The sequence below is a fragment of the Sprattus sprattus genome, assembly GCF_963457725.1.
Source record: "Sprattus sprattus genome assembly, chromosome: 11".
NCBI classification, from domain to species: domain Eukaryota; kingdom Metazoa; phylum Chordata; class Actinopteri; order Clupeiformes; family Clupeidae; genus Sprattus; species Sprattus sprattus.
In genome coordinates, this window is record NC_137909.1 from 1315372 (window position 1) to 1342238 (window position 26867).

Below are 26867 nucleotides of genomic sequence, written 5' to 3' on the forward strand. Positions count from 1 at the left end.
CTACTATTTTGTACCGTTTGTAGTGTTCACATTTGGATACGGCAGTGATTGGTTAAGAGGCACTGGGATATCAGTGTAGGTGTTTCTCGTCTTACAACTGATAATTAAACCCACGAGTTGGAAGTTCTTCACATAGTTTTGGTTTTGTACCGTTGTTGTTATGAGATTGCAAGCGGTGTTCTCGTCATAGGCATTCAATTAAGTAAACAAACAGGTTTTTACTCCTTCCGTCTTGTGTTAACGCTAGAAGCAGGCTACGTTTGCCTACTGATTGGTAATTTCGTTCAATATGGTGCCAGATTTCTAGAGACTACCAGGCAAAAGATACACCGGTTACAGTCCTGTATCCAGGCCAGGTTGCCAAACCAGTCAGCCGCTGCGTGTGCGTTCTTCTTCTGTCTATGGCTGTCCAGTGTGAGGGCGGCAAAGTTGCGTAGAGGCCGAGAACGGTATTGCAGACAGAGCTTTAGACAAATTATAGCTGGTGAAGGGACCGGTTTATTATTTATTATTCATAGTTAATAATGATATGCCATAGTCAATAATTCCATCTTATTTATACCTAGTATAAATAAGATTTTATTTGTACTTTTCTAGAATGCCAGCATTTCTTGGGTGAATTTGCTTGGGCTTGACCTGGGGGGGAAGGTGTGACACTGCTCTCACCCTCCCCCTCCAGGTAGAGACAAAGGGGCCTTCTCCCAATAGCCCATTTTGAAAAGATGGTAACACCCCTTAAAATTAGTGTATATAGCTAACTCTCTCCGAAGGAGTAGACAGATAAGCTAAGGTGAAGCGCTGTGAGTTAGTGTGTGACTTCAAGCCTCTATCTCACAATGGTAACCACCATTGTTCAAGAATAAACCTGGATCATGACTGACAAATCCACAAACTGAGTCTTCCAATATATGGTAGTAAATTAAATACCATCAATGGAGGTTCCGGACCGAGAGATACGTTCTTGTATTTGCTGATTCGACTTTGCTGTAAAGAATTCTCTTCACACTGTTTGTGATGCAACACTTTGGTAAGTAAATTGACCTTCTCTTGGGAAGATAAGTGCCATAGATTTTAGTACGTATGAACCAGAAGTTTCAGACAGAATCTCGCCAGAAGCCTTGATTTTAGTAAGTTTGAACCAGAAGTTTCAGACAGAATTAAGCCAGAAGCCTTGATTTTAGTAAGTTTGGACCAGAAGTATGAAGTATACAAAAAGTGAAGTGTAAAAACATTTATTTATTTTATAAACAATTGTAATTTTGGTAAAATTTTTTTGGAACAATCTTCATCCTGCATATAGGTGTTTAAGATATCTACAAATTCCCTAAGTAATGATCTTACAGCATCAGAAATGCTGTAACATCAAAAGGGGGAGGAGCTGAGGCTTAGCTTCAGAGCGATTTAGATCCTACCAGTTATACATATCATAAATAAGACGATAACTGCAGAATTTATTTAATCTAAACAGGTTTAAGCTGCTGAATGTCTGACCTCATCAAAAAGATGCCAAGAACACTCACTGGTCCCTGAAATCTGGATGGAAAACTGAATCTTATGAGACCATCTTTGAAACTAACTTGCAAACTGTAACTTACTTCTTTCCTTTTCTCTAGGCGTGAACATATGTCTCTGGAATAAGCAAATTAATGTGTGTGTGTGTCTGTGTGCCGGCCGGCTGTATGAGTGAATTACCATGACTTCTCACTAAGTCTTTTCAGGGTCAGCTTTCAAGTCCTTTTCCAGGATCTTGTATGTTGATTATGCAAACCGGAATATTTGGCCTCCTGTCCTTAGGAAAGCTGGGCACATCTAACCCAAGTTAAAATCATTATATGAAGTGTTACAATTAAGAACAATTGCAAGCATATCCCTGAGTAATGATCTTTTTGTTTTTTGTGTGTCTTTTAAGCAGGTCTTAGTTGCTGAATTCTGACCATAACAAAATGACGCCAGGGGCGCTTAATTAATTAAATGCTTTAGATGGTTTGGCATTTCACTGGTCCCTGAAATCTGGATGAAATAAGGGTTTTTATGACATAATGCTTTAACGAAATGTTTAACTACTGTAACTGGAACTCTAAATAACTTATTTTCTTGTAGGAATGGACACATTGGGCCTCATTCTCGACCTTTTTCTGTAATTCTTCAGAAATGTTTCTTACACGACTTCGCAAAAACAACGTAAGAGAAACGCTTCCGCTGCATTCCCACACGCTTGAAAATGTGTTCATAAGCAGCCGAAGTCTTCTCAGCTGGGTTCCTTCCGATTAGTTTCTTAGAATGATGCGCATTCTCGTGAAAGTGGATTTGCATACATACACGCCCTGCCAGCTCCTTATTAGGAGACGCAATTTTAGAAACGTGTGCTGTCGCAATCTCCCGAATACACCTCGTAACAGGTGTTCATTAATAAGGTGGAGATATTGTATTACGTTGAACGTCCGAAGTCCGTAAAACACATTTAAGTAGTCAAATCGAAAAGAAGACCGGTCCCGAGTAGGAGTATAAATCCAAGTCAGTCCTCTGGCTACGAGTATTAGTATAAAGTGCAATAAATTCATGTCTTAGTTCTTAAATATTGGGTTTAGTGTTTATTTATTTATTCACTTACATTTGCAGTGTTCATGTCATTCACATTCAGTCACTTAGCAGACGCGGCCTTTGTCCAAAGTGACGTACAAGGGAGAGAACAGTCAAGCTACGAGCCATACAGACCTAGTGTAACAATAAATACTACCTCGTAGAATTATGACTATAAATGTGAAACGTAATTGTTAATGATACAAATATTGTCGTATTTATTATTATCATAATTATTTTAATCCGAGGATGTCTGTAGAGTTGACGTGAACGCAATCACCAACGGGTTCTCACAAATTCAACCGTTAACCCTTTTACTGTAATACGGAGTTTTTTCAAATGTCATTCCTCAACGCGATTCCTCAAATAACCACAAGATGGCCCGTGGAATCGCATTTGAGAAGATTCGGGCAGTGTTACGACTGCTATATCGAGTTCTGAAAGTTGTCTGAAGTTCAGAAGAAAGCACAGAAGAAAAAACTATGGAGAATGCAAATGTTTTCATAAATGTTTCCGAAGTGGAGTTCCTTCTGAAATCCTTCGGAAAGTCTTCCCAACTGCTGTCGAGAATGAGACCCATTGTCTCCTGAGCAAGCCTAATAATCTGTGTGTGAATGGGCTGGCCAGCCATCGAATGAATGAAGTTACAGAACTGCTAACCCTACATGTGACCACTGCTTTTGTCTTCAGGTGAAGAGGTTTGATTTACCTTCAAACATTCAACTTAACAAATGCCCAAACCTTGCAGATAACAGAATGATGAGATTCAAGCAAACCGGCTTTTCTCTATAACCACAAGGGCGCCACAGTCATTAACATTGAAATGACGAATCTGGGCGCAGACATAGCCGTCAACAGTCTTTCGCACCAAATACCCAAATGTCTATTGTCTGATGTGTGGAGTATGCTAAGAGGCTTCCTGCCTCATGTAAGTGTTGTCCAGTATTATCTCCCCCCAAATCTCGTTACAGGATATGGAGATTAGGACAACTGCCCCATTCAGCCTTGTCACAATGACAAAAAGGAAATTGCGTCATGCCAAGATGTCTAAAGGGGGACATTTCAACCCAGATCAACCCATCTGGATGAGCAGAACCATTTGGACAAAGCATTCGGGACAGCCAACACACCCATTGGACCATCAGACGGGACTCTCACACATCACCCCCCCCCCCCCGAAGGAAGCCACATCACGCTAAGACGACAAAAGAGGGAGGAACAAAACCATTGGACCATCAGAAGGGACAGCCAACACCTTCAACCACTCAAAGACGATCATCACCTCTTGACTTGACAGAACCACTCCCGTCACAGGGACGCGGTGCCAGGTCTCCTAAGCAATGCAAACGCCGGAGGCCTGATTCCCGGGAAACCTCTGGTGGGGGCAGAGGCAGGAAAGGTGATCCTGCCTGGTAGACACTTTGACTTGGAGTTTGCAGAAATAGAGACACTGCTTCTAAATCTGCAACAACCGGCTGCAGCCGGCTAGTGCTCTCAACGGCTACACAGTCCCTTCTATGATGCTCCCTCCAATACTGTCGCCAGCTTTGAGATCCTCAAGGAGGATGTTCTCTCCACCAGGGCTTCAGTGAGACCCCGGTTACTCTCATCCCAGTTCCCTGGGTACGAGCCACACCACACAGAGGGGCTCTGAAAGAAGGCAAGATTCCTGCCCATGGCCTTGAGCACATGCCCAATATTGAACTAGCCGTTACTGCCCTGGTGCTCACGCCTGGTGAAGCACTCCGGCCTGATGCTCGCTGCTCCGGCCACAGTGCCGTTGACAGACGACTACATGGTAAAATCCTATGATGCAGCAGGGCATATGGCACGTCTTGGGTATTCAATGTCACACTTGGTACTAGCCCCGTCCCAGACATTGCAGACTTACGAGGCTGACTCCTCTGAGTGACAGAGTCGGAGTGACACCTTCCTGCAGGCGTTCGCCTACAGGGCCACGGAGTTTGGTAGGCTGTGTCCCAGGCCCGACGCCAGATATGGTTAGCCAAGTCTCCACTTTTGGAGCCGTGCAGGAAAGCCTGACGCACAGCGAGCTCTGGAGCGCAGCCTACAGGATACACAGGCCAGACAACACCTTGCCAGTCTGAGCCCTGAGGCTAACGGTACGTTCACACACAGACGAACTTCGTGCCGCTCCTATTGGGAATGAATGGAAACGAAATTCCATCTGTTGAGCAAAAAACGACGCCGCCTGACTATCAAAGTTGACGAACCTTTAACTTTATGCAAATGTGTACCAAGCGGTAACCAATCAGCGCGGCGTGTGTCAGAATTGGAGTTTGACGTTACTGACGTAGTGCAGAAGCCCGGTGAATTCAAAATATTTCATAGAAAATTGCGGAGCCTCGCAAGTCCGGATTGGAAAATATTTGATGTGAATCAAGCTGGATACAGGTGTTTACACGACTTTAATATGTCAACATCTGCTCGGTTTGTTGTTTATAAACTATACGAACACTGTCAGGGCAAACTGAATATTGTAGGTCTTAAATAAGCTCTCGACCATTATTGTTAGCTTGGTGCTAACGCTTTCATTGAAGATCAATGTAGAAGCTAGCTGCTAATCCTGGGTCCCGGGAGTCTGTTTAACTGGAAATATTTGTATGTGAATAAAGGTGTTTACACGACTTTTATATGTCTACATCGACTCAGTTTGTTGTGTATATACTATACGAACATTGTCAGGGCAAACTGAATATTGTAGGTCTTAAATTAAGCTCCTAACCGTTATGTTAGCTTGCTGCTAACGCTTTGATTGAAGATGAATGAAGAAGCTAGCTGCTAAAATGCTATTAGCGCTGCACTGCAGTCGAACTTGCTACATGACACTCGCAAGATGACAACCAAACATATTTTTCTGACCATGCCCCCTAGGCGGCATACCGCCTGAGAAAATTCGCGGCTAGTGTGAACGCCTCGTAACAGCAGACAGGGGCCCCTATGGGTCTGACGCCGACAACAGAGGTTCCATGGGGTCAAGATGACTCGTCAAAGACCCAAACAGGACTCTGGCCCTACGTCAGGAGATCTGGGCTCTCTTGAAGAAAGGTGAGCCATTTAACAGGATTACAAAAAGAAGAGGACTGTGGATTCAACTCAACTTATTTATCATCCCAACAAAGGGTGGCGGACTTTGACCTATACTAGACTTGAGGTGGTTAGACATGCATTTCAAGATTAAGATTCCACATCCCACAGCGGACATGTGTGGCAGCGGCACTGTCCACTCTGCAGGCCAAGGGGAGGCGCAATTTCCCTATCTGGACGACTGGCTGATCGGTTCCCAGTAAAGGGGGAGAGGCCCTCGGAGAATCAGCATGGCTGATCTCCCATGCTACAGGCTAGGGCTAAAGATAAACCAATCAGCAGATCGTCTTTACTGGCATCCAGCTAGACTCACTGCTGATGATTGCTTCCCCTCTAAACAACGGGTCAACAACACCCCAAAGCTCATCAGTCATGTCAGGAGAGGCAGGGCTCTGGCCCTCAAATCATTTCTGAGACTGCTGGGTATGCTAACAGCAGCTTCGCAGCTGGTCCCTTTGAGCCTTCTGTCATTTCGGCCTCTTCAAATTGGGCTAAATGATCTTGGCTTGCACCCCACTTATCACAGGCACAAGCTGGTCAGAGTCACTTCCAGTTGCCTTGCAAAGCTACGGCTGTGGAGGGGAGAGATATCTCACCCAGGAGTTCCCTTGGGGTCCATACCTTCTCGCAGAGAAGTGGTGGCCACTGATGCTTCTATGGCAGGGTGGGGAGCTGTATGACAATGCAGGACTGTCAGGTCTATGGAGTTCTTGACAGCAAGAACAGCACATAAATGTATTGGAGCTGCAGGCTGTTCTCCTGACGCTCAGACGTTTTCTTCCAGTGCTGGTAGAAAAGCAGGTCCTTGTAGGAGCAGACAACACGTCAGTGTTCTACCAGGTAAACCACCAGGGGAGCTCAGCTCAAGGTCCAGACAATCCTTGAGGCTGTACCAACAGCTGTGGCTTTGGACCTATCCACTCTTTCTGAGCCTGAGGGCAATGCATTCGCCAGGCATTCAGAACACCACCGTGGATTTGCTATCCCGGCAGCACCCGCCTCCTGGGGAATGGAGGCTGCATCCTCAAGTGGTGGAAGCGACCTGGCAGGGGTATGGCAAGGCAGGGGTGGATCTTTTGCCTCCCAGTTGACAATGCACTGCCACCTCTGGGTTTCTTTGGGGAATCTACAAGCCCCTTGGGCCAGTATGCACTGGCCCACACTGCCCACCCCCCTTGCCCTCCCCTGTTAAAGGCAAGGCTGTGAGCTATTCAAATGCAAATAAGGCTGAACACTGAAACACTGAAAATCACCCCCTCCAAATCAGATAATATGGTTAAATGATACATTTTCTGAATCCTTAGGGTCATAAACAATAGACAATAGACAATAGACAGGGTAATAAACAATAGAAACCCAAATCCGGAGGAGGAAATGGAAGTGGATAGGTCATACACTCAGAAGACAGAAGTCAATCATGAAGCAAGCCCTAACCTGGTACCCACAGGGCAAGAGGAAGAGAGGCAGACCGAGAACCACCTGGAGAAGAACCACAGAACAGGAGATGAAGAAAGAAGGGCTGTCCTGGCAACAACTGGAGCGGAGGGCCCAAGACAGGACAGGATGGAGGGGCTTTGTCGATGGCCTATGTTCCTCTGGGAACTTAAAGGCCTAAGTTGCTAGGTTACGGGGACGCTGGCGAGTCTAACGCCGCTCTGTCTAGCCCAGTTTTTATCAGATTTTCACGGTAATCTTAATTAATTCTAAATGTCAGTTCTTCTGTTGTATATAATAGTTTAGCTTAGTTAAATCGCTGTACATAACCATTGATTTTTATACTGCTCGATCTATTTAAAAACGTCATTAGGGTCTTCGTTAGTTCAGCTACCAAAATCATTCCGGAGACTTGTTTTTATTTAATTTTTTATTGAGGCGAGGACGCTAACATCTTTGAAAGACACCGGCATTGTCCGTCCCAACTGGAAAAGGCCTCTAAGGGAAAGGGCTCAGGGATCCAGCCATCGTGCTCGCCTGGACTGACGGCTTTCCAACTTTCCTCCATCTCACCAAAGTGTAGCTGACGAGGCTAGGCGGCATCGGTCACCATGGTGTTCGGCTATACCAGCTCGCAACTCTGCCGACTTCGCCCCGCAGCCACTCCTGGCAGAACAACCCTATCCTCAGGGAGCTTGGACTCCTTCGCCGCCCTCGCTACATCCACAGAGGTTCCGGTGGAGGATTCGTCTCCCAGGGTCGGACATGCTGCTCGGATGCGAACATCCCATCTGGAGCCCTGGTGCGATTTAGGAAGAGTGGAGCGCGGTCACCTTTACCGATTGTACACCACTTCCCGGATATCGCTCGCCTTCACATCGATGACTCCACTGCTATCGGCTCCTTCTGGTCCTCGTCCCGCCGCCGACCTCCGAGATATGCCCTCAGAAAGGTGGACCACAGCGCGTTAGCCAGCCTAGCCAGGTCGGCCACCGCAGGCTTCTCCAACGAGCACAGTGACATCCATCTTGGGCTATTTAACATCCGCTCCATCACTGGCAAGGGACAACTACTACAAGACCTCCTCCTCGACCGCAAGTATGACTTTCTTTGTCTAACGGAGACGTGGCAGCAACCCAATGACTTTTCTCAGCTGAATGAGTCTACTCCACCTGGGTTTGTTTACACTTCTCAACCCCGTCACACCGGCAGAGGAGGTGGTCTCGCGATAATTCACCGCGAGACCTGGAAGGTTTCGCCTGTCACCGTGCCAGTGTTTCAGTCCTTTGAATCTGTCGCTCTACAATTGAATGGTCCCACTCCAACTGTTTTAGTCAACATCTACCGCCCACCGAAACATAATAAGGATTTCATTGATGAATTCACCACATTTCTCACCCACATCTGCTCACTATCATCAAACATAATTGTCCTGGGTGATCTCAATATTCACATGGACAACATTAATAATACTTCTACTAAGGAGTTCACTTCTTGCCTGGACAGTTTTGGCCTACAACAATATATTGATTTCCCTACCCACTCCAAAGGCCATATTTTAGACTTGGTCTGTTGCTCAGGTGCCACTCCTTTTAACTGTTCTGCTGTCGATCTCCCCATCTCTGATCACATGCTTGTTTCGTTTAATTTATCTTTAACATTATCCAGAACCAAACAGTCACATGTTATGTCCTTCCGTAACATAAAAAACATCAATTTAGCTGATTTCAGAACAGGCATTGATAATTTCCCCATCATCAGTTACCCATGCACCCCGGATCATCTGGTTTCTCTCTACAATAATGGTCTCCAAACTCTGCTGAACTCACTTGCTCCCCTCAAAACTCGGACTGTCTCATTCACCCACCCAGCCCCTTGGTTCTCCCCTCACCTACGTCAGCTAAAAGCCAAAGGGCGCCAGCTGGAGCGGCTTTACAGAAGATCTGGACTCACTATCCACAAGCAGATCTATCATGCCCACGTCATCAAATACAAAGACGCCCTTTCCTCAGCTAAATCCCAACACTTTACAGAAAAAATCACTGCTGGTGCTGGGAACACTAGGGCCCTGTTCTCAGTGGTCAACAGCACACTGCGCCCCCCAGATTCCCTTCCCCCACACTTCTACTCCACTGACCACTGTAACACCCTGATGTCATTTTTTAATACAAAAATAGCCACCATTCACCAGCAACTAACCCCTCACATGTCTAGTTGTCCACCCCCTCTAATTCTCCACTCCCCCATCTCTGTACCACTTTCATGCTTCCAACTCCCCTCTGCCGCTGAGTTATCAGATGCCATCCGGAAATCCAAATCATCCACCTGTCAACTCGACCCACTGCCATCCTCCCTGGTTATAGCATCCCTCCCCTCTCTACTGCCCCTGATAACTGCCATTATCCATTCTTCCATGACCTCTGGTTCAGTCCCATCCTCTCTTAAATCTGCTGCGGTGACACCCACGCTAAAAAAACCTGGTTTAGACCCCAACAACTTCAATAACCTTCGTCCCATCTCCAAACTGCCATTTCTCTCAAAAATCCTGGAAAAGGTAGTGGCATCACAGGTCCATGCCCATCTCTCCAACAATAACCTCTATGAACAATTCCAATCCGGTTTTCGCCCCCGCCACAGCACAGAAACGGCCCTCATCAAAATTACTAATGACCTCCTGATGGCAGCTGACTCTGGACTATTATCCATCCTCATCCTCCTCGACCTGAGCGCAGCTTTTGACACCATATCCCACTCCACCCTCCTTGACAGGCTAGCCTCCATTGGCATAACTCACACACCCCTGGACTGGTTCCGCTCATATCTCTCTGGACGTACTCAATTCATCCAGTTAAAATCCTTCTCATCCCACCCATCCCCCCTCTCCACTGGTGTTCCCCAGGGCTCTGTCCTTGGCCCTATCCTATTCATCATATACCTCCTCCCACTTGGACTGATTTTCCGTAAATACAATATTCATTTCCACTGTTATGCGGATGACACCCAGCTCTACGTTTCCACCAAACCCACTTCCACCTTCCCACCCTCCTCCCTCTGTGCCTGTTTACAGGAAATCAAATCCTGGTTTTCTTCAAATTTCCTGAAGCTTAACAGTGAAAAAACTGAGGCAGTCCTCATTGGCTCCAAGCACACCCTCACCAAACACCCCAGTTTCACCCTCACCATAGATAACTCCTTGGTTACCCCCTCTCCTCAGGTTAAAAGCCTGGGTGTTGTCCTCGACAGCACCCTATCATTCCATACCCACATCAACAACACCATTCGATCTGCCTACTTTCACATCCGCAATATCAACCGCCTCCGCCCCTCACTCACTCCCAACACCGCCGCAATCCTGGTTCACTCCCTTGTCACTTCCCACCTGGACTACTGCAATTCCCTTCTCTTTGGTCTCCCACACAAACTTCTCCATAAACTCCAACTGGTACAAAATGCTGCTGCCCGTATCGTCACTAGGACGCCATCCATCAATCACATCACCCCCGTTCTGCATCAACTCCACTGGCTTCCCATTGAACACCGCATAAATTTCAAAATCCTCCTCCACACATTTAAGGCAATCCATAACCTCGCCCCTCCATACCTCTCTGACCTCCTCCACATCAATGTCCCTACCCGGTCTCTCAGGTCTGCTTCCTCCATCACCCTGACCGTCCCCCAAGCCCATCTGTCCACCATGGGATCCAGAGCCTTCAGCCGCTCTGCCACTCACCTCTGGAACTCCCTTCCCCCTGACATCAGGAACATTGACCCTTACTCAATCGCTCTTTTTAAAAAACTAATCAAAACGCACCTGTTTAAGCAGGCCTATAACCTGTAAAGTTGTTGCCGTATAATGTATAATTCAATGTACTTTTTTTATAATTCAATGTATTTTTTTCAATGTATTTTTATAATTCAATGTATTTTTAATTTTTTTCAATGTTGTAAGGCGACCTTGGGTCTCTTGAAAGGCGCCATATAAATAAAATGTATTATTATTATTAAGTAAGTAAGTAAGTAAGTAAGTAATACACAAAACCCCTTACTTTTAAACGGTGTATTCCAACACTGAAAACTATGCTTTTCAAAAACGCTGCTCTTGGCGGATACATTTGAAAACTGGACTTGTAGTGTGGACAGGGCAGGGTACCTGAAGTTCAGACGTTCGATTGCCTTGGCACTTATTTTGGTTATAACGTCAAAATAGACATGGAAGGTGAAATGAATATGCTGCTCTGGCTCTACAATTTGGAAATTGGAAAAGTGTTAGTCGTGTTGAATTTTTTTTTTCTGCGCGTTGTCTTTGTCTGTGTCTTCGCCTTGCTCTAATAACTGCTGCCATATCAAAGTTTCAGACTCAAATTTAAAACGCGCTTCCTGGTTAAGACGTGCTTTTATGAGGCGCATAATTATCCCGCAAATTTGAGACGCACTCTCGTCAGGCACTTTTAGTAAATACCACGTAATACATAATTAGGCACACTTAACGCCTCTCCTCCCACCTCTTTGCGGCACACACCCATTACCCACTTTCCCTCCCAGCAGTGGTAATCTGCGCTTTTACTCAAATGCGCATCCTTTGTATATACCGTTTTATGTTTACAGTTTACACCCACTATTTTACGCCTGAAATGGGCGCAATCCTGTTAGTAAATCAGGCCCTGAGTGTGTTTCATGACTGAGTGTGTATTATGGTTGGGTTATAGATAGGGTTGGGTACCGAGAACCGGTACCAATACGGCACCGGTTCCATACAACCGGTACCTACCCGGACCGAAATGCAACGCAGATTTCGGTGCTTCCTTTCGGTGCCTGAGCCGATTTTTTTTTTTTTTTTTTAAATGTATAATTTAACAAAACTAGCGATAGCTAACGAGAAGTATTGTAGTGGCATAGATCTTTCTGAGTACGATCTGTATACTTTTTTGGGTTGCTAACAGATTTCGTGGGGCACGTATAAAACTGCTCCATCTCCCAATGTAGATTCTCGCCTGTGTCGTTCACGCTCATTGGTGATAATGTAGCATGCCATATGGGACTAATGGAAACGGGATTTGTGTTGAGGAGTTGCCATGGTAATGGGTTGACTTGTGTGTGGTTTCGGTTTCAAGATAAGTGTGGTTGTTCTAAGCAGAAGTTGGATACGCTTTATTAAACGGAGAGCTACCGTCTCATCCAAAGATATTCCTTCTCAGTGTGAGTTCTTAAGAGAGCACTAACTCGGACGCTACAATAACATTGCAACAATCTAATGACAGCGAAGAGCAGGCAGCCGTGCACAGAGCAAGCACAAACAGAGCTAGCCATCAATATAACGGAGAAAATGCCGAAAGGTAAACGATCAAAAGTGTGGCTGTATTTCGCACAAAAAGATTCAAACAACGCGACGTGCAGCATATGCAACAAAAAAATTGCGTGTAAAGGGGGGAGAGAAGTCAAGAGGCAAAGGCAGATCAGAAATCGCAGATTGAAGACTAAACGGAAATGTAAGCAACCCTGAACCTAAACTCTTAAAGGGGCAGTGCACATTCACAAATCCAGTGGGTTTAAATAAATGCAAACAAAATAATATATTTTTTTACTCTGAAGGCAAATATGCTCATATTTCTGCAAAAGATTTACTGAAGTGTGTACAGAGTGTGTTTTGTATTTATTGATATTTATTTAAGTATACTGTAAACAGTTGTTAAAAGTTAATATATTGTTCATAGTTTGAAGTTAAAAAGTTTGAAGCCAAGTGTTTTGTATTTACTTTTATTTATAGTATACCTTAAACAGTTAATATATTGTTAAAATTGAAGAAAACTATTTGCCTTGGCAATAAATAAGCTTTTAATGTCTTTAATTTAAAAAAAAAAAAGTATCGGTTCTGGCACCGTTTAGGCACCGGTATCGTTTTAAAAGTATCGGTTAAGTACCGGTATTGGAAAAAAAAAAAACGATACCCATCCCTAGTTATAGATAGGAGCCCAACCGCAAAGTAAGTCACCTATTGTTATTGTCAGTTTTCAGGTGTTTTCTCAAAATTGTAATAACAAACAAACAAGTGTAGTGAATCATTACGTGATATCATTCTGCAGCTAAGCCAGAATGCACTGAATGCCGGAATGCACTGTGTCTAATCATCATTGAGAGGACTTCCTCTCCGTGGCATTGTGTCTTCACGAGCCTATGTGTTACTGGAGAATGTCATGTGTTCGGCTGTAAGCAAGATTGGACGGACCACCGAAAACATTAAGGAACAAATTAAAATGCTAGCAAAATGTAGAATAAGGACCTTGGACCTTGTCTGGTCCCTTTGAATGCTTATCTATAAAATCTCCTTTTGAAGATCACTGTTGTCCTCCTGATGTGCTTCATCAATGAGGGACGATGAGGAAAAAGCCTTGTCTCATGAGTTCCACAACTGTGTGACCTCATAACTACTGTACGTTACGGCTGTGATTCATGACAAATAGAGAAGACTGAGGTGAGGAGACTATGTCTGGAATATGACATGTTATCTGGTCCAAACGTTACACCACTGAACAATATGCCATGGCGACCTCTTTAAAGATGTCTGTGGTGTCACTATCAAGCGCTACACCGGAGGAGTATTTGACACAAAGCTGAATTGAACTGAATTGTCTTATCAGCCTAAAAATAATGTTTACTCACTACAGAAACCGTCTGTAGTGTCCAAACCCAGCAATGGACAAGCAATCAGTCAGGTTTTGAGTCTGGGAGTAATGGGAATGACGACTTCTTACCCATGTTTACTATGAGAGAGGGGTAAATAAAGGCAGACTCTCTATATGTTTTCATATCAACTGGCTTTGCTGTGTCACTCTGTGACAACTCTACATGACAAGACACCTCAAATACCAAGACACAATATGGAGTCCTCTCTGATGTTCACTATCATGACAAGACACCTCAAATACCAAGACACAATATGGAGTCCTATCTAATGTTCACCATCATGACAAGACACCTCAAATACCAAGAAAAAACCTGGAGTCCTCTCTGTTGTTCACTATCATGAGAGGACTCAACATAACTCACCAAAAACACCTTAGGTACATCGACTTCTTACAACTAGAGATAAGAAAGAGAGAGATGCTGCAGCTAATAGGTAACAATTACCATCTTTAAGACTTAATAAGTTAATATTTCAATTACCATCTTTAAGACTAATGAGGGCTCGTGACTGCGACTGATCTGGTCGATAATCGCGACTGGAATTTTGGCCGTGCAACTTGATTTGAAATCAAGGTCGCTCTCGTGCGCCTATAGAAATAAGCACAAATTTAAGGCCTGCGCCGTAGATAATGGGCTTCAGAACCAAGTCATAGGCTGGCATGAGCGCTAAAAATAAACAAGATCCACACCCCGCTGGCAAAAACTAGTCCCCTGACAGCAGGGCTGTAGTGGAGGGTAAACGCACGTAAACGCCGTTTGAAAAGACCATCAATCCCACAGATGCCCGCAAAAGGCCTCAAGTACAAAGTAAGACTGAAGATCAATTCAAGTTTTTTAACGCTGTTTTGGTTCGGACAACATCGCATTAAGACAGGGACAAACTCTATTAATAAAGTGCTTGCAAATACGATGATACAGGTAACAAGCCAGCCTTACCGGTCCCATCTTAATAAGCCTAATAAAACGTAAATTCTTTCAGCTATTGAAGATGCATGAGTAATTATCCTAAGGCATATCGCTGTACTAGATTAGGCTACATTATTGAAAATTGTAGACAGATTCTTGGCAAGCCAGTTAGACATAGCTAAGTGAACTGCTAAGTGAAATGTTTTAGATTAGCTATAGAATCTTCCATTTTCGCAGTCAAGGTCAAATATAAGTGTAGAAGTATAGCAACAGCAGAACCAGCATAAACCCTACCGGTGAGCCAGAGGTACTGTTTGCCTCCTCTGCGTGTTTTTTCATTGCGGTTTTATGTCAGATCAGCCAGGCTAAGTAGGTTCTACGCATGCGCAAGGTTGTTAACATTGATCAATAGTAGTATTACTTGGTTTGGCCAACTTTTTATAGTGGTGCGCCTAGATATTTGCTGGTGCTCCCAATTGTTCTGGGTTAGGAGCACAGTGCTGATGTTAGGTAACATCAGTGATCTTCACAATCGTTTACACTCTTATCTTGCGGAAATCTTGACGGATTTACAAATTACTTGATTTACAATCGTCATTACCTTGGTAATAATTCTGGATGCTTGAACATGTTGAAATGTGCAGCTTAATTGTGTATCACGGCTATATATGTATCAGTCATTTTACATCAATTGGCGAGGCATAATTGTTCTTTTCAATATAACTTAAGTTGCACATAATAAAACTGAAGTTGCACATGATTTCCAATCGGTATGGTAAGTATGGAGTGTCATAACTACATATCTTACGTTTACAACAAACCAACCCGTTTGAAAATCTGGTTATTTAAAAAGAATGTACCACTACCAACACAATGTTAAAGGTGCATTATACAACAATGATGCTTCAGGATTAGGTTTAGGATAAGCAGTTTAACCTTAAAATAACAGCTTAAAAAAAATTGGGGCGCTACAATGACATTTAACATGGAGAATCGAGTTGGTGCCATTGGCATAGCAGGGTCGATAGGCATATAACTGCGTTCTGTAGTTTCGCCTGCCACAGCCCGCCGACCTGACTTGTTTACCTTCTGCCGATCTAGTAAGAAGCTTATTTGCCGTCTTGCTTAGTCTTGTGTTGCACTTGCTTGATGTTTGACTGTGTAAGGACAGTCGTTGAGTAACTAGTTTGTCATAATGACAAAGTCAGCACATTTCAAGAGATTTCGTTAGTTTTAGCTGCTAGCATACCTTTAGCGAATAGCTACTGATCCTTATTGCACCTTTAAGGGTGAGCGAGCTATCATGATGCAAAACGGCCGCCATCTGCGGTCATTCGACTCCGTCGGCCAGAAAAGCGGGCGAGATATCTAGCCTTTATATATATATCTACGCGCAACACTGACTGACTGATGGCTTATGCTAGGTCAGGTCTGCAGGAAGGACACTCCAATTATTACTAGCTGAAATAATTTCATAATGAAAAGGTCCAAGACTTCTGGTGCACTGGGAGGAAAAAAAAACGTAGAAAAGACGAGGAGAGGACGCCCAATGTAGAGGTATGTCATCTAAAGTTACATTAAAATCCTGTTTCGTGTGTAAACTTTTCATTTGTAGTAACTATCTAGATAAGTACCAATGAAGCTCAAACTGGATAATGATGCTACGATATGCTAGACTCCCAATCAGATTGAAGGATATGAACCTTTAAGTAAATAGCTAGCTATCTGGATAACAGCTCCTTCTTAGAACGGAAGGCATTGTGCAGACATTTAGCTCACCAATATCAGTGATAATGACTAACACTGTTTCCATAAAAACATAGATATCAGTTGTTCAGATCATCACATTGTCATCCTGTGGAGGGTTCAAGCTTTGAATGATCCGAATCTTGTGGTCAAACGATAGTACTAATAGTGGTTTGTCCTAGTGCAGCTACATGTTTGTGCTTGTAATAGGGTAATATCCACTTGTGTGGTCTCTGTCGCATTGATAAAACACAGCTATGTTGTTGTTGTTGTTGTTGTTGTTGTTGTTGTTATCGTTAAATGTTACAGTTACACCTTATCACAAATTAAATTAAGATTTTTACAAATAAAACATATTCAATTTGACAGAGTGCTACTGTAGAATGACAACAATGAATATTGTATGTTGAATACAGCTGTTCAGCTGTGGGTCAAGCAACATCCAGCTACCTCCAGTAAAACAGCCTGTATGAGGGCAGTTATGGTAATATCGCTCAAATACAGACACTTAATGAATATTATTCTGCAACCATCTATATTTATCCAAGTTGTCTACTGGACACATTAAAGGTAGAATAACTTATTTCCATTAAAAATGATTTAAAGTAACACTATGCAACAACAATTTTTGAGGTATGGTTTTATAGGCAACTAGTTTTGGTATCATCCTCAAATTCATTTTCATAGCATATGGCCATGTGAAGGAAAGATAAACACCTGTGTCTTCCCCGATGGCCATCCAAGATATGCCCTATATAGTTCTGTGTATCGGGCTTGAACACCCTGCAAAAATGGAAGATGAGCTTTCACACGCATTAGATTGCCAGCTATACTGCCAAAAGACACCAGTTAGTGTGTTGGCAAGCTTCTATCAGTGTAAGCTGGGCTGTTGGTAGTGTTTGCAAGGTTTTTGCATGCCTTTAAGGTAGTTGGCTTACTGGTTTTGGAACAGAACTCCGTATTGCTGCTTTAAAGCTAGATTATATTTTCAGCACTGGTAAACCGCAGGGGTCATTTTTCAAGGTACCACCGATGTAACCTTGATGGTGTTTATTACCCATAAAGCTGTGCGCCCCTACCCTCCGGCAACTGAAAAATGTAAACAAAGATGGCGGCCCAAACTCCGCTGACGGTCGTGTTTTGTATGTAAATGTACATTTTTCAGCGTTTTCACGCTTAGATTTTTCAAAAGTTACCGAGAAATAGACACTGCACTATCCGATAACACCATTATTGTAACCAGCAATAATGATTGATGTGATTTGCGAGGCGTCAGTCAGCCAATTCTAACATCAGTACGTTAGCCTACGTAAGCTAGCTACGTAAGCTACGTAAGTAACCTATGTTCTTTCAGCATACCACGTCATTAAAGAATGTTCGTAAATATAGTTTTTTTGAATAATCTCACCCTTAAAAATGACCTTGCTGAAGACAGCTGTCTGGACGAGACACCAAGGTAGTAAGACAGCTCTCTTACTTTTAAGACTATTGAGATGCAGCGCTAGTGTCTGGACAGGGCCATCCTCATGTATTTGGATAGCATACATGAAGGCAAGCACATCAAAGTACACTGAGACCTACCACACTCCTTGGCAGCGCAGATGCAGAGCTCCTCTGCCACATGTTGGCCAGGCGGGTATGTGAGGGGGCTGTCCTCGGACGCTGCCTGCTCCTGGTGGTACAGGTGGATGTGGAGAGCAGGGAGCATGAGCTTGGCCACAGACACATGGCCATTCTGATGAGCAGGCGAGGGGAAAGCGGGCGTCTCCATGGTAATCAGAGCAACACAGCCCATGTGCAGATCTGCAGACACATCAGCCTGGGGTCATTAGGAAGAAAGAGAAAGCATTCATCATCTCAGAAGCTTTTAAGAATGTTTCAACTTGTAATTTAATTGTTTTGACCAATTCAACCTGAAGCCCTGTCTACTTGTTCAAGAACTTGGTGTTAATGAATTCACTGTTCACTCTCAGACTGAAAGAATTAGGTTTTTTTGGGGCAAATGAGACATTTAGATATCATTGTTTAATTAACTGGAATCAAATCAATCAATCAAACATACCTAAACTCAAATGGTCACGGCTCAAGGTCAAATTGTCACTGCTCAAGGTCAAATGTCTAATGATATCGGAAGCATGATCTCTCAGTGGTTTAAAGCGCAGTTTCTTGTTCCTTGAGGAATGGATGTGGACTTAGGTTTGCTCTAGCAATACTATTTCTGTGCATTTGCCTCATTTGACTCAAATACAAATGGTGTCCCGGGTTTAGATAGCAGCCTTGTAAAGAGGTTTTTGTAGAGGTGGGTTCAGATGTAGATTAACGTCTATGGGTATTAGCTCTCATTCAACCATATATCCATGTCCATATCGGAGGGCATTGGCTTGTGACCAGGGCTGTAGTGGAGGGTAAACGCACGTAAACCCCGTTTATGCACCTCTGGAATTTTGGGAATAGCGATTACGCACCTATTAATAGCGTTTACGCATCTCAAAGTGGCGTTTACGCATCTCAAAGTTCTCTGCGCCTAGTATTCTGCCGTTGTAATAATCCGAAATAAATTTGGTTTCATTTAAAATCACCTTAGACTAAATTTCATATTGTTGAACATATGAACGCTGCATTCTGAATAATTTTTATTTGCACTGTATTATGGTCTGTGACCCTCCAATCAGTGCCTTGCGGCTGCGGCAACACCAATAAAGATCCAGGAAGTAGGCTATACATACTCGTTGTGGATAAGCCTTTTCGAAATGTATTCATTAGCCATGGATATCAGGCGATTTTTGAAGAGACCATTGAGTGCTTTAATTCACACAGATGCCCACAAAAGGCCTCAAGATCAAAGTAAGACTGAAAAAGATCAATTCACATTTTTTTTTACGTTGCTTTGGTTCGCACAACATCGCATTAAGACAGGGTCACACGCTTTTAATAACGTGCTTTCAAATACGATGATGCAGGTAACAAGGCAGCCTTCCTGGTTTAATCTAAATACGCCTAATAAAACGTAAATTCTTCCAGCAATTGAAGATGCATGAGTAATTATCCTCACGCATATCACGCTAATTCATTGAAAATTTTAGACAGATTCTTTGCAAGCCAGTTAGACATAGCTAAGTGAAATGTTTTAGCTTAGCTATAGAATCTTCCATTTCCGCAGTCATGGTCAAATATAAGTGTTGAAGAAGAGCCTACATGAGTGTTCAATCCAACACAGTATGAAGTCCTGGCTGGTGAAGCACAGGAGGCATGAATCCCAGAGCACACCCATGCAAGGCAGGTTTCTCCAATGGTTAAAGAACAGGGGAAGTGTTTAATTGCAGCATGGTTTCTTTTTATATTATACTTTTCGGCTGTAACACCCTGGGCCTGTTTCCAGAGGCTCTTTCTTTTGTCTCCCCCACCACCCCCTTCGTTTTTGTGAGGCCTACACCTACTTTTCTTAACCGTTCTTGACATTTTATCACCTACAAACTCCAAACACATCTATTCTAGGGGTGTAAAAAAGAATCGTTTTGAATCGATGCATCGATCCAACAGCCGACGATACGATGCATCGACACGCCCGCAAGAGTATCGGTTTAAACAAAAAAAAAAAAAAAACAAAAAAAATTTTTTTTTTTTTACTTTTTGCTGCTAGTGCACTTTGATGAGTATTTCTATTTGATAGTGAATGAAGTAGGCCTACAGGGGTATTTTTTGTTACCATTTGCTGCTACTAGTGCACATTTGCACTCATTGCACTGATTTTGAGGAGCATTGTCATTTTAAATTGAATTTACTACAGGCCTATTTTTTGTTACCGTTTGCTGCTAGTGCACTTTTGCACTGATTTTGTTGAGTATTGTTATTCTATAGTGAATGTGGTATAGGCCTATTTTTGTTACTTAACACTTTGTACTTTGTACAGTACTTTTTGATGCAAGGCCTTTCAGAATCTATAACAGGGGCATTATTATTTTTCAGTGAATGAGGTTGTTATAGGCCTAGGTGGAGTACAACTTTTCTACTTCTGTTATTGGCTGTTGTTTCTCAAATAAAATGCATAACGATATAACAGCTTTCATTGATTTATTTCAAATCTGAAACATTGTCTAGCCGGTAAGGTAAAAAAAAAGAACAAATTAATCGAATCGAATCGAATCGAATTGAGTCGAATCGAATCGTATCGTGGTGTATTCATGAGTATCGAAAATAATCGAATCGTTGGGTCAGGAAATCGATACTGAATCGAATCGCCATGATGGGTGTGATTTACACCCCTAATCTATTCACTGTCATTGGTTTAATATGACTTTAACTGACAACATAATGGAATATAGCCAGGTCAGCCTAACAGAGTTGCGGTGCTTTGTGTTGCGTTGCTTCGCGCTGTATTTCATCGGGTCGAGGACTGTCTGATCTCAAATTTCATAGTTTACCCACCTCTAATTTTACCACTACAGCACTGCTTGTGACCAAAATAATATTTAGTTGTTTCTGTGACACTGTTCTCCTTCTTTGGTGACGGATGCACTTGCAATTCAGGCTCTAAGCCTAAGTACTTGGCCTGCAGCAATGGTGTGGCTGCTAAATCATGAGACTAATGCTGTTATAATTATATAATCCAAACACTTCTTCAGTTTTGGAAGAATGTTTCGTTATTTAAAATTAAATCTTTGTATGGGCCATTCTACCGAATTTGTGTAATATGTAGTCCCTCAACAATAAAAACTATTTACAAAACAATTAGGTATTTAGGCATAGATATTTATTAAGAAAATGTTATGGACTTCCGGGTTGGTAATGGTGTGAGCAGGTGTATGGTGAAGTGGCTCACGACTTTTTAATTTGTTCTTGATTATTTACCCCATTTATTGAAAAAAATATCAGTCAATGCTGTAAGTTAGTCATTTTCGACAAGCCAGCCGACACGTATTATGTCAAGCAAGCAGACTCGTCGCCTAAAACCGAGTGAAAAAGAAAGTGCTTCTGTGACCACCAGCCAGACTAGCCAAGCTAGCATGGAGCTAGCTGAGCAGTTTGACCAACTCCGCTCAGGGCTGCTTTCAGAGCTCACTCAAGCTATCCACACTGTTATAAGGAAGGAGCTAGACATAGCTTTGTCTCCATTCAAATCGACTCTGAATGAAGTCAAATCCTTGTACGAATCACACGAAGAACGGATCTGTGGAATTGAAGCTACTCTTGACCATAGTGAAGAGAGGCTTGTTCAGGTTGAGGCTAAGCTAAACACTGTTCTGACTGAGAATGCCTGGTTGAAGGAGAAAGTTGACGATTTGGAAAATCGCTCGCGCAAGCTCAACTTAAGAGTCGTGGGCATTCCTGAGAAGGTGGAAGGGTCTAACCCGGTTGCTTTTATGACACACTTTTTCGAAGAAATATTTGGAAAAGATTTTTTCTCAACCCCTCTCCTTCTCACTCGTTCACACAGACTGGGTCCAGCCAAGCCAGACGCAAACGGGTGACAAACGCCCGAGAGTCTTTATCGTTGCATTCCACAATTTCCAAGACAAGCAGCGAATCATCGTTCAGAGACGTCAGCGGGAAATGGAATTTCATGGCAACAGAGTGTTTCTTCACGAGGATGTCAGTGCTGAACTGGGACGTAAGCAGGCAGCTTTTAAAGAGGTGAAAGCTCTGCTCTACGCAAAGAGGGTCAAGTTCAGAATGGTGTACCCTGCCCGACTCCGAGTGTTGTTTAACTCAAAAGAATTGCATTTTGATACACCTGATAAGGCGATGGCATTCTACCGTGAGCACTGGGGCTCTGTTGAATCTGGTGCACCTGCATCCACTGAGGCTTGAGGTATGCTATTTCATTCTGTCAATTGATTTGATCACACAGTCGGACTGTCTTGTCTCTTTAAATATGGCCGAGGCCTTTTTTTCTTTTCTTCTCTCAGTTAATTTAAAGCCATTTACTGTATGGGGTTCTGTTTTGATGCATGACTTTGGGAGCCACACCAGTGGCATTTGTAATTTTGTTTTATGTATATATATATATATATATATATATATATATATATATATATATATATATATATATATATATATATATACATACAGTACTGTGCAAACGTTTTAGGCAGGTGTGAAAAAATGCTGTAAACTAAGAATGCTTTCAAAAATGGAAGTGTTAACAGTTTATTTTCATCAATTCTTCATAAATTAACTAAATGCAGTGAAGGAACAGAAGAAAATTCTAAATTAAATCAATATTTGGTGTGACCACCCTTTGCCTTCAAAATAGCATCAATTCTTCCAGATACACTTGCGCACAGTTTTAGAAGGAACTCGGCTGGTAAATTGTTCCAAACATCTTGGAGAACTAACCACAGATCTTCTGTGGATGTAAGCTTCCTAAAATTCTTCTGTCTCTTCATGTAAACCCAGACAGACTCGATGATGTAGAGATCAGGGCTCTGTGGGGGTCATACCATCACTTGCTGGACTTTCTGTTCTTCTTTAAGCTGAAGATAGTTGTTAATGACATTGGCTGTATGTTTGGGGTTATGTTCCTGCTGCAGAATACATTTGGTGCCAATCATACGCCTCCCTGATGGTATTGCATGATGGATTAGTATCTGCCTGTATTTCTCAGCATTGAGGACACCATTCATCCTGACTAAATCTCCAACTCCACTTGCAGAAATGCAGCCCCAAACTGGAAAGGAACCTCTACCCTGCTTCACTGTTGCCTGCAGACTCTCATTATTGTACCTCTCTCCAGCCCTTCGGCGAACAAACTGCCTTCTTCTACAGCCAAATATTTCTAATTTTGACTCATCAGTCCAGAGCACCTTCTGCCATGTTTCTGCACCCCAGTTTCTATGTTTTCATGCTTAGTTCAGTCACTTGGCCTTGTTTCCTTGTCGGGGTAGAGCTTTTTGGCTGCAACTCTTCCATGAAGACCACTTCTGGCCAGACTTCCCCGGACAGTAAATGTCTGTACCTGGGTACCACTGGTTTCTGCCAGTTCTGAGCTGATGCCACTGCTTGAAATCTTCCGATTTCGAAGGTAAATAAGCTTGATGTGTTTTTCATCAGCTGCATTAAGTTTCCTTGGCTGACCACTGCGTCTACGATCCTCAACGTCTTCTTCAAAAGAGCTTGAACTGCACATTTTGAAACCCCTGTCTGCTTTGAAAGCTTTGTCTGGGAGAGACCCTGCTGATGCAGTATAACTACGTTGTGTCTTGTTGCTGTGCTCAATCTTACCATGTAAATGGATACAAAATAAACATTTATTGTTCACATTTTTTCAAAGCATTCTTAGTTCATAGCATTTTTTCACACCTGCCTAAAACTTTTGCACAGTACTGTATATATACAGTGTTGGGCAAGTTACTGAAAATAAGTACTTAGTTACAGTTACTAGTTACTTCTTTTAAAGGTAATTGAATTACTTCCCAGTTACTGTATATCAAAAGTAATTAGTTACTAGGGAAAGTAACTTTTAAGTTACTTTTATATCTGCGTTTAATATAATGAATATGAACAGTACTGAACAGTCAAACCCAATAACCATATATATTTTTTACCTAATTATTTTAAACAACAGGGCAACATGCCTTCAAATCAAGCAGTAGTACAAAAGTCCCTTTTAACACTTAACTTAACACAAAATAACTGTCTCAGTCATTTAACAGTGTTTTTTTTTACTACATTAGGCCCAATGTAGTTAAAGTAATTGGCTTACAGTATTAACACCATATAAAGAGTAGGGGGATACAAAATAATCAATTAGTGGTTCAGTTCACAAAATACCCTGAAACACCCACACAGTATTCACAATATGCTAAATATATAATTAGAATAATATCTTTCTAATACATCCTAATCGCTGGCAATCCCCACCTTGATCAAGGTAGGAACTGTTTATAAGTTCCCACTGGTCCCGGTGGCGCTTCTTTCGCCGTTGCCCCGACAGCCAAGATGACTGAGGACACGAACACCCTATACAGTTGGTAATAGATTCCACGCGTTTTCTGGTTAAACAATAAATGTTGGAAACCACGATCGGTGTCCTAGCCTTCTTTCCATATGTATGCGCGTGTAAGAGCCATTCTTTGTATTTATTGTTTGTATTGTTGTTGTATTTAGAAGATTTAGAATAGGATTTCATATTTATATTTGGACAAACGTTCTGTTGCAAACGTGGTACTAATTGCAGCTTGTTAGTGTGGTGTCCTAATTACTCCCTGTAGGTGGCGGCGAGGCTGCTACTTAAGACGGTGTGGTGACGCGGCCCAGACGCTGTAGGGGTGCAATGCGCAACAGTCATTGACCGTGTCCGTACCCGAGAACGAGCCCATGCGCGCGACTGTGCCAGCCTGACCGCGGCCTGTTGCCTCAAGCCAAGCCCCATTGAACCAAATTGAACTCTGCTTTATTTGTTTGATTTAAAAGTTTACGTTTACAAGTTTATGTTACCCTTTTTGTTGAATAAACCAACCACTCATCAAGGAGAAAACAATAACGCATCCTCGTCCTTTCACGCGTCAGTCTCTTGCATTCATACAGTCAAAGAACAGTGAACTAAATGGGAAAAGTAATGGAAACAAATGGAAACAAGGAATTATGGAAAATTAACCCGTTTTAATCACTACAGCGCGATTGTATACAAGTGCAATGAATGTGTGTTAGCGGCCGTGGAGAATGGGAGAAATAATTGCGGTTGTATATCCGTGTGTGAGTGCGTGCGTGATTGTATGCAAGTGCAATGTGTGTGTGTGTTAGCAGTCCTGGAAAATGGGAGAAAAAGTTGCGTATGTACAGCCTTGTGCGTGTCTTTGTGTGTGTGTGCGTGCGTGATTGTATGCAGGTGCAATGTGTGTGTGTTTGTGTGTGTAAGCGGTCGTGGATCTGGGTAGCAGAGTGTCTTTCATGTGCGGTCGCATTGGTCCTGCGACGTCAGATCAGAAGAAGCTAAAGTAGGTCTATCTTGTCTTCTTGTCTGCAAGTGTTAATTTTCCACAAAAGATAGTAACGCGGGTAACGAACTCATTTAGATTTCAGTAACTGTAACAGCGTTACTCGATTTAAACAAATACTTAGTTACGTGCTCGTTACCGCTTAAAGTAGTGGAATTACAGTAACGCGTTACTCCCAACACTGTATATATATATATAAGTATAGATAAATACATTGTTTCTTAGGAAATGTCAATCGGAAGGTCTGTAGTTTGGTTATGCCTGCGATGCTCCTCAGGTTCATTAATAGAGGAAAGTGTTATTGTTGTTACTCATGTTGTTATTGAGATTATTCTTTGAATTTGTTTTCTTTTCCACCCCCCATTTTTTCATATTTCACGTTATCAATTTACTTCAGCTTTATGTAAGGCTTTGGAGAGCACATTTCTACTTATACTTTGATCTTACCACCCCCTCAAGTTTCTGTAACACACTGTACAATCCCTTTTGCCAAAACACATTGATATGGTTACTTCTTCTGACAGATTGAACAGTAATTCAGTAGTATGCTTTGTTTCCTGGAATGTTAAGGGGCTGAATGGACCAGTCAAACGATCCAGAGTACTTTCTCACCTCAAATCTTTTAATGCTGATATTTTATTTTTACAGGAGACACATTTACGGTTGAAAGATCACATTCGTTTGCGTAAAGCTTGGATAAGCCAAGTGTTTCACTCCAGACATGATGGTAGCTCAAAAGGCGTTGCTATTCTCATCAATAAGAAGGTACAGTTTACACCAACAGAGGTCATCACTGACCCCTATGGTCGTTTTGTTATAATCAGTGGCTGTCTTTACCAGACCAATGTTCTACTAGTTAATGTTTACGCTCCTAATTGGGATGACACAGAGTTTATAAGCTTATGTCCTCGCTTCCTAACTTGGACACCCACAAACTGATTTTGGGAGGTGACTTAAATTGTGCCATCAATCCTACTTTATGTCCAAAAAAATCATCACCCTCAGGCATGGCTAAGGCATTCACAACATTTATGGAGCAGAGTGGCTGTATTGATCCATGGCGGCGTCTCAATCCTACTTTAAAGCGCTTTTCTTTCTTCTCCCCAGTTTACCGTTCTTTTTCTCGTATTGACTATTTTTTCTACTTTTGTCGTCGTCTGGCAATCAACATAGATGTATATATCAGCACAAATAAAAAAGAGGACACTTCATATTCATTACTGTGGGAATCGCTCAAAGCTTTCCTCAGGGGGGTTATTATTTCACATGTGGCGTTTACCAAAAGGGAACACTCTAAAGAAGAACTTAACTGACTCTATTCATAATCTTGACCAGCTCTATTCAGAATCCACCAATGCTGAGTTACATAAGAAACGGATAGAATTGCAAGCCAAACTGAACATTCTTACTACGAAACACGCAGAGCAACTTCTTCTAAAAACCCGGGGGACTTCCTATGAATATGGTGATAAACGT

The 26867-nt window shown here is 42.6% G+C and overlaps 1 protein-coding gene across 3 annotated transcripts in view; it reads right to left on the reverse strand.

Moving 5' to 3' along the window:
* Positions 1–26867, reverse strand: part of jak2a (Janus kinase 2a) — a 113253-nt gene that overhangs the window by 57894 nt on the left and 28492 nt on the right. For 2 of the 3 annotated variants that reach the window (XM_080847049.1, XM_080847047.1), the window contains exon 2: positions 18037–18274. In XM_080847049.1, coding sequence (XP_080703175.1) covers positions 18037–18250 — 214 coding nt within the window. In that variant the 5' untranslated portion in view covers positions 18251–18274. The remainder of the gene's footprint in view (positions 1–18036; positions 18275–26867) is intronic. The other variant, XM_080847048.1, reaches the window with a different exon arrangement.